This window comes from Peromyscus leucopus, chromosome 18 (genome assembly GCF_004664715.2).
Source record: "Peromyscus leucopus breed LL Stock chromosome 18, UCI_PerLeu_2.1, whole genome shotgun sequence".
Classification (NCBI taxonomy): Eukaryota; Metazoa; Chordata; class Mammalia; order Rodentia; family Cricetidae; genus Peromyscus; species Peromyscus leucopus.
Window position 1 is genome coordinate 31856980 of NC_051078.1, and position 9199 is coordinate 31866178.

At 43.8% G+C, this 9199-nt stretch overlaps 1 protein-coding gene across 1 annotated transcript; it reads right to left on the reverse strand.

Annotated features, from left to right (window-relative positions):
• Window positions 1–469: 469 nt before the first annotated feature.
• Window positions 470–2982, reverse strand: Ccer1 (coiled-coil glutamate rich protein 1). Its single transcript, XM_028881186.2, has 2 exons — window positions 1233–2982; window positions 470–757 (listed from the first exon to the last, which is right to left on the reverse strand). Exon 1 carries the CDS (start codon window positions 2559–2561, stop codon window positions 1317–1319), a length of 1245 nt encoding a protein of 414 aa, XP_028737019.1. The 5' UTR covers window positions 2562–2982; the 3' UTR covers window positions 470–757; window positions 1233–1316.
• Between the last annotated feature and the right edge of the window lie 6217 nt (window positions 2983–9199).

Consider the following 9199-nt stretch of genomic DNA (forward strand, 5'->3'; position numbering starts at 1 on the left):
TAAAAATCAATATCCAAGAAAGAGAACAAGAAAATTTTCTGATCAACCAATAAATACTAGTGTTTCAAGTTAAGCCTCGCTGACAAAGTGGAATTCTGAAGAAGCTGTATTCAAATTCTTCATCTGGCTGATCCTGGACAAATGTTCAGTAGACCACACACAACCAGGGCAAAAAACTCTTTGAACCAAAGCTGCTATTTGAAAAGATGTATTCTCCATAGGTGGTAGTTTACAGATTGTCAAAAACTATTCACACAAGTTCATATTTACACATTTTTACTCTTTTTTTTTTTTTTTTTTTTTTTTTTTGAGCAGGTTTCTCTGTGTAGCTTTGCGCTTTCTGAACTCGCTTTGAGACAGGCTGGCTCGAATCACAGAGATCCACTGCTCTGCTCCGGTGCTGGATTAAAGGCGCCACCACGCCGGCCTTTTACTCTCCTTCTTAAAAGAAACAAACTGGGAAACAAAATTAGATATTCCACCCCCGCAAAAGTCAACAATCATTTCTTTAATCCATTCTGCAAAACTATGTTTCTATTGCCTCTGAACGTATACAACGTATATATGCATGATCAAGGCTTCGAATCCTAAGCCATGTGCCCTTGTTTGCAGTTACCTTGGATCTTAACTAGATGTGCAAGTTGACTTCTGACCATGGGGAATCCTCTCCATGCATGGATTATGGATTGTTGAGGCCATGGCAGATAACCAGTTCCACAGAAGCAACTTCATGTTCCTCTGAGGAAGATCCATAGCACTGTGGAACAAGGGATATAAATGAGCAATGCCACAACAGACTGGGGTTACCAAAACACAGCCCTCAAAAATGAACTCTGAAGGTGGAAAATCTACAGTTGTAGAAAAATCCTGTTCTAAGTGCCCTCAGTAACAAGAGCACTGGTAGATGACAGTGGCCACCATTTACGCTGTTTAAGGACAGGACAGCCAAAAATCTGTTGATTGCAAGCTCATTAAGCTACTGTGTAAATTTAAATGCTTTTCGATATTGCAAAAATTTTGAACTACAAAGCCTCACTTGTCTGAAGAGGGAGACAGCAAATGAAAATATTCAAACTGTAGTAATAAAATATTTGGCCTTTAATCATTTCCAATAAAATATATCTGAAATATTCCCCTCCCCCACCCATAGTCATACACAAACACACCAATGTTTAAATATTTTATAATGGCCAACGAAGGTGTTTACATTGATGTTTATTAATGGGACTCACTTTTGAATTTGTTATTTAATAAGTTGTTAATCCATATTAGCCTCAAATCAGTTCCATTTCGTTTCTCAGTTCCCTTCCTGATGGCTAATGGCTAATGTCCGGTACCATAAACAGATCTGCCTCTGGCACATTGGGAATTATTTGTTCTTGGCTTAAATAATCATAGTTTATAAAGTTCTCTCTGTCCTCTTCGTCCCCTACTAGGATTGACAAAGGCATTCCCAGAGGCAAGAATTTGTCTTCCTCTCTCTGCTCTCCCTCCTCCAGCCCCTCCTCTTCCAACATGTCCTCTTCTTGGTCCTCTTCTCCTTCTCGCCCATTGTCAGCCTCCTCGACCTCCTCCTCATCCACATCTTCATCCTCTGTGGCTCTATCCTCCTCGTCCTCCTCCTCTTCCTCGCTCTCCTCCTTTCCATCACAAACCTCGTCATCACACTCATCATCATCATCATCACCATCACCACCACCATCATCATCACCATCATCATCATCATCATTTTTCTCTTCCTCCTCTACCCGCTGTGGGGTGGGAGACTGAATTTGCTGCACTGGAGCAGGACTGAAGTTTAGAGAGGAATCCTCCATGAAGCCATACAGATCTTCCGGCAACTCCGAGTCTTCCTCGACGCCGTTGTGGGGCGCCTCCTTGGCAGTGGAGCCTCCCGAGGAGGCCTGGGCTTGCTGTGCCCTCAAAGCTGCTTGCTGGCGCTCCAGCTTCTCTTGCTGCCTCATGTCTTCGTAGACCTGGTTCATGATGAACTGGGTGGTGTTCCGGGGCGCTCGCATCCCGGGCGCCCGCCACCCGTAAAGGTTGACCGGCCGCAGCAGCTTGCTCAGGTCTATCGGTGGGTTCCTCGGGAAGGAGCGACGAGGGTGGCGGCGCAGGCCACGGCCCCTGCGGCCCCAGCGCTTCTTTCTGCCCGGGGGTCTCTCCCAACAGGGGTTCCAGGGCCCGCTCCAGCAGGAGCAGCAGCAAAGGCAGAGCGGGTGCAGACCGTAGGCCCGGATCATCTGCGCTGGGCACAGAGGGCTCTGGAATGCCATCAGGGGTGGGCGCCAGGGCCCTCCGCAGCGCCCCCAGTTGGAGTACACGGCCCAATAGGGCCGTCTGGGTGGTTGGAACCAAGGGCCAGGGCTGTGCTGTTGCTTGGGTTGTTTCCTGGAAGCCTCGTACTCAGCTTTGGGGCCGTCGCGGTATCGCCTCTTGGACATTTGAGAGCCCCTCTGCCGTCGATGGTAGGAGGACCAGGTTCGCAGTGGGATGGAGGATGCCCAGCCGCCGCCGCCCAGATTGAGGGGATCCTCCCTTTCGTTGACCGTCTGGGTCATGGTTCAGGGATCCGATGGGTCAATCAGAAGAGCCTCCTCGGTTGGGGGGGTCCCTGAGTGCCACGTGCTCCTGCCTGTGAGCTCGCCTTCCCTCTTCTCGAGGAGGATCACCCTCTTTCTTCTCCACTTACTAGCTCTTCCTTCAGAATCACTGTCTTTCGCACCTGGGTTGGCTCGCCCAGGTCGTTTGGATAGGGTAAGGATGGTGGGGGAGGAAGGTGTTGGTGGGCGATGAACTGTGAGGGCCACTCCCGGGTCCCACACACACCCGCCTCAGCCGAGGCGTGGGCTGGGGATGGGAGAGGCAGGGGTCGCCTGTTACCTTGCTCCTCCCTCTCAACCCAGGTGCTTCACCGTCGCCGTCCTGGCCGGACTGAATGGGCCTGGGCAGGGGCAGCCTTTAAATACCCGCTGGTTCCCCCCCACCCCCACCCCGCGTGCCCACCGCGTCCTGGGTTGCCCAGGACGACAGCCAATTGGGGTGGACCTGGAGCTCTCTGTGAGGAGGGTGGGTTCCTGCCAGAACTGGATGTTCCATGAACATTCGCAAGGGGTCTTGTGACGCAGGATTTGAGGCAGAGGTAAAAGTGGGCAATGCTCGCACCCTGACAACGCTTGGGGGAGGGAGGCATTTGAAATTTTTACCTGAAGTCTGTTGGGGGAATGTTGGACTAGGGGTCTTCCGCTTCAGCAGAGTGGAATGGGGGAAACCTGTATCTTCTCTAGAGCTCTGTGGGTGGCTGCAGTAAAGGAAATCGGGCCCCCATTTCTTCCCAACTTGTCTAAGTCCAGAAGTTGGATTCATGGTACATGAAACATAATCACAAACATTTACAGTGTGTGCATCCCAAGCATGTAATGCCCCATGCCTACTTCAAGAGGTAGTTAGCAGGTTTCACAGATTCGGGAACTGAAGTGGCTTTGACCAAGGTCGTGGAGACTGATGGACTTCACAGCTAGCCTGTAAACCCAACCCTGTCTGACCGTAGATATGAGTTCATAACATCGCTGCACTACCAACTCGTCTTTAGTAGACCCCTTGTGATAAGTAATGGAATACATAGGAGAAAGCAACCTTATTAATTCTCGAGTTCCATAGATGGATCTGTTGATTAGGCATTATCTTGGAGAATGGCATGAACTTGATTTTGAGAACAGGACTGATTCATGACACAGTCAAGACATGGCGTTTGACTCAGATAAACGACTATGAATCATACTTTTCTTTGTGAGCTCTTAGGTAGCCTGGGGTTCCTTGCTCATACTGTGAGCATGGTTCTGTTATATAGAGAATGTATTCCCTAGGGTTTGAACGAAGACTGGAAAAAAAATGCAGCTATCCCTAAATATCCAATAACTTAAACCATGATTTTCATATTGACTTCTCATACAGAATATGCAAAAACACCTGGCTCTATTCTGAGCAACAATAGGCATCTCCACCCCTCCCTCCTTCACTCCAAGCCTTGAGCCCGTTTTTTTTTTTTTTTTTTTTTTTTTTTTTTTTTTTTTTTTTTTTTTTTTTTGTAGCAACATCAAGGAAGCTTCCCTGGCTTGATCACAGAGGAGAAGAGGTCCAATATTACTGTCCCGTTCCTGTGGTGAACAGAACTGTGCGAAAGAGATCACTGCCCCCTGGGAACACCAAGTCAATGCCACAGGAGCAACATGTGCAAAAGCTCTGAAGCCCACTAAGGTGGAGTGTAAACTGAAAATTGAGAACTGAATGGGCTTTCTGGAGTCAGGATTCCCGTGGCCTTGGGGGTGTAGATTCCACAGAGGTCATTCAGTTTCATTTGTTCAGTGGCTTGCTTAAGGCAGCCTACTTGACTCAAAATGCAGAGTGATGACTCTTTTAGTCTCCAAGGATCCTCTTCTAGGGGCATACTTATAAGCTCTAGGCAGACATTGTTATTGTTAACTCAGAATGGCACAGTGCTAGCCAAGATCTGTTTCTTAAAGGACTCAGTATGGTATTAAATGTAAGATCAATATGTAAATATTGATATATCAAAATAAATGATGTATAATATACAAATATACAAATAATGTATAAAATATATAATATATATACATTACTATAGTAAAATCTCCCTTTTCTACGTTTAAAAAGATGTGTATCATTTTTTCAATAATTTGTACTTCTCAGTTTTTGATTAGTTGATATGACTTTTAGTCAATAGTTTAAGCATACCTTTAATAGTTGTATTGTCTACTAAAATGTATTGAGTCAGTAATGTTTACCCTGTTCTTAAGAAAGTAATATTGGCTGAAATAGCTCAGAGGTTAAGAGCACTGAGCTATTCCAGAGTCTGAGTTCAATTCCAGCAACCACAAGTGCTCACAACCATCTGTAATGAGATCTGGCGCCCTCTTCTGGCCTGCAGGGATACATGCAGACAGAGCACTGTATACATAATAAAGAAATAAATTAAAAAAAGGAAGAAAGCAATATGTTGTAATTCATGATATAAAAAATTTTTCTTTTTCTAAATATATTACTTTATTATATTTACTTTCAACGTGTGCCTGCGTGAGTATATGACACATATGAGCAGGTGCCTACAGAAGTCAGAACCAAGTGTTGGCTCATCTGAAGCTAGAATTACAAGTTACTGTGAGCTAAATCACGTAAGTACTAGGCTCTTAACTATGGTCCTCTGGAAGAAGAGCAAGCACTCTTAGCCACCAAACCACATCTCTCATCTCTGGGTTTTCAGATTTTTCTAAATAGAATAAGCTTTTTTTTTATACTGGAAGAATAATGCAGCCAAAGCTCAAGGTGATTTACTGGCACTATAAACATTACAATCGGGAGTATAATGGGGATTTAAAAAAAACCAAACAGACATTTGCCCTTCATTTATGTACATTGAATGCTGACCAATGAATTCAAACTTACAACAAGATATATTTATGAGGTCCATATATTATTTTAGTTGTCTCTTTGTATAATCAAATTATGACAGACTAGGTTGCCTAAAGCAACATGAGTTCATATGTCAGCTTCTAATTTTTAGGATCCCAGGAATGGTATAGCCCTCCTCTTCACTAAAGATTGACACAAGCCAAAAGGAAAGGACTGAGTTAGATTGCCCCATGAGAAACCAATTTGAGAAAATCCAATCACAAAATCATTTATGTTATTGGCAGAATTCATTCTTTTGTGGCTGTGGCTGAGGACACTGCCATCTTTCTGTCCGTTACCTAGAAGTTACTGTCCTAACTCAAAGGCCATCTGCAAGACCTTGGAACCAAAGTTAGTTACTTGTAATGGACTCACTGTACATAGTTCCTCCCTTTATTAAGCCAGTAAAGAGAATCAGTTTAGTTCTTCCTAGCAAAGTGTGCCTTGTATGCTGTGTGTGTGTGTGTGTCTGTGGGTCAGTCCATTTGTCTGTCTGTCTGCTATAATAAAGGCCATGGCATTTTTAGAAACAAAATCACTGGTGTTTATCTTATGTTTGTTTACTAAGTATATTAAGTAAATCCAGTAAAATTTATTTTATTTCTTCACTAGTATTCACATTATTTGGACAGTTTTTTGGGACTATACAGCGACATAGGCTGGCGTACTTTATGCTACAGTTTCAATTGAAAACATACATCTCTGTGCTGGAATCCTAACACTTGGTGGCAGTAGTAGTTCATCCAAAACTCAGTCAGCAAACAGACTCACAAAGGCCTCATTTTAAAAAGTTGTACCTTTTAAATGACAAATGACAATAGAATGATGTTTTCTCCTTCCCCCTTTCTCCCTCTAGTTCCTTCCGTGTACCCACCTTTCAACCCCTGCATGACACCCCACTCTCAAGTCAATGACCTTTTCTTTGATTCTGGTCATTACACACACACACACACACACACACACACACACACACACACACACATGTAAGCACATATATAAATACAACGTACTGAATCCACTTTGGGTTTTAGTTTAGTGCGTGTAGTTTCAGGGCTGAAACCATACATTGTATTGGGTAATCAGTAAGGGGGCTCATCCCCGGGACTGGCTGATTCTCCCTCTCCCAGCAGTCATTGGTTGACTGTAGCTCTCTAAGGGTGGGATCCCCCATATAATTCCTCACTTTCACGTTAGCACATCCACTGATACTGACATTGTTCTGGGCTTCTTTACATAGCCATTTCATAGCAGACTCCCTGGTAAACTGGCTCATATGATCTCTATAAACCCTCTTCTATGATGTTCCCAGAGCCCTATACGCAGGAGTTATGATATAGATGTAGCCACTGAGACTGAGCTCCCCGGTATCTGTTCATCTTTGCATAGCGTGCAGTTGTGGTTTTCTCTGATGATCTCAGAGAAAATTTTGCCGTAAAGAAGTTTCTTTGATGCAGGGTGGTAGCTACACTTATCTGGGGGTATAAGGGTAAGATTTGGAATGTAGTAAGGAGTTATGCTGGACTAGCAGAGTAGTGGCAGTAACTTCTTTTCTAGAGTCTCTGTATAAATTAAGATTACCATTGCTATGATGAAACACCATGACCAAAGGCAAGTTGGGAATATAAGGGTTAATTTGTCTTAAGCTTCCACACTTTAGTCCATCAGTGAAGGAAATTAGGGCAGGATCTCAAACAGGACAGGAACTTGGAGGCAGGAGCTGGTGCAGAGGCCATGGAGGAGTGCTGCTTACTGACTTGCTCTCATGGTTTGCTCAGTTTGGGCTTTCATAAAGAGCCCAGGACTACCAGCCCAAGGATGGCATCACCCACAATGGGCTAGGTCCTCCTGTATCAATCACTAATGAAGAACATGCCTTGCAAGTTGTTTACAGCCCAGTCTTATGGAGGTATTTTCTTCATTAAGGTTCCCTTCTGTCAGGTGACTCTAGCTTGTGTCAAACTGACATAGAACTAGCAAGGACAACTGATCCCTTTGTCACCCTGACACAGCAACACATTCCTGTTAAGCCACAACCTTTCCTTTCCTGCTCATTTTCAGATCACATATTAATATCAACATTAAGTTATAACATTCCAAATTTTAAATGTCTGTCTTTAAAAGTTCAAATACTTAAAAGTTCATTCTCTTTAAAATATCCTGTCTCTTTTAAAATCCAAAGTCTTTTCAAACCCATTATCGCCTTATAAAAAAAAATACTGAAGTATTTTGTTACTTCAAGAGGGAAGAAGCAGGGCACAGTCACAATCTGAACACAGCCAAACCAACCTCCCTCTTAAGGCTCAGGAATGACTGAAGAGGAGAGGACAGGAAGAATATGAGAGCCTGAAGGAATGAATGGCTACAAGGAAACATTATCTTCTGCACAGAGCAGGGTAGTTCCACATATGAACTCAAAGAGTCTTCAACAGCTTGTTCAAAACCTGTGCAAAGTCATGTCAGACCAAATCCCAGAATGAGGAGAGGGGTCATGCAAACAATACACCCCAAGCCACAAAGCCATGGGCAGTTATCAGCTGTGGGGAGAAAGACAAGCAGACTGCATTCTTGAAGAGTGCAACCCTTGATAAGCTGACCACTCTCTAGTGGCAGACCACACATCATCCAAGAATATTTGTGTAGATGTAACCAACTATCTTATTAAATAAGAAACACAGAACCAATGTAAAAGAGAAAGCCGAGAAGTCAGAGCTCAGAGCTAAAATCTTACCCTTCCTCCTGCGGTGCTCCTAGCTCCCCGGAAGAGACCTATTTCCTGTGTGTATGTCTTTCCATAGTCTTTTGTTCTGCTTCTCATTGGTTGTAACCCAAACACGTGACTGCTCGTCACTGTCTGTATGTACAGCCCCCAGGTCTTAAAGCATATGTCTCAATGCTGGCTGTATCCCTGAACACTCAGAGATCTACCTAGCTCTTCTACCAAGTGCTGGGATTAAAGGCGTGTGCCACCACCACCACCACCACCACCACCACCACCACCACACCACCCTCTTGCTATGCTCTAATAGCTCTGACCCCGGGCAACTTTATTTATTAACATACAATCAAAATCACATTTCAGTACAATTAGAATACCACAACATATTTGAGCAGCAAATATTTGTCTTGGAGGATTAAAATAAATGAAAAAAATACCCACAAAGATGTGTAAATAAGAAGGTTTAGTGGTGAATTGGGAATGAATTTCAGGGAGAGAGGGAGGGTGGGCAAAAATGGTCAAAGATATGTATTAACCTCTCAAAGATCCAATAAAAATACATTTTAATTGTTTGGATACAGGCAATTATGAAGGGGGATGGAAAAAATGGGGATGAGGTAGCTTTAACTGGGAAGGGGAGGGAGAACAACACAGAAGGAGAAGGAGGGAAGCAGGATACATAACACTAAGGATGTTTGAAAAAGACACAAAGAATCTAATTTTTATAGAACCTAAAATTACACACACACACACACACACACACACACACACACACACACAAGGTTAAGTCACTTGAGGTAATAGTGCTCCTCCTAAGAGAAATAGACTAACAAAAACCCCAGTATCAAGCATAAGAAATCTCTGTTCCAGATATATTGGTCAGGGGAGAGCAAGAGACTCCCAAAACATTATAGGCTCTTGCCTTTACCTTTGCCTACCTCTCAGACATCCAGTGTAGGTCTCTCTTGCTGAAGACATCACATAATTCAGACACAGGATCCAGAGGATTCATGC

What these genes read in the sequence shown, in the direction of transcription:
- Ccer1 (XM_028881186.2), bottom strand. Translation starts at nt 2,561, where the DNA reads ATGACCCAGACGGTCAACGAAAGGGAGGATCCCCTCAATCTGGGCGGC.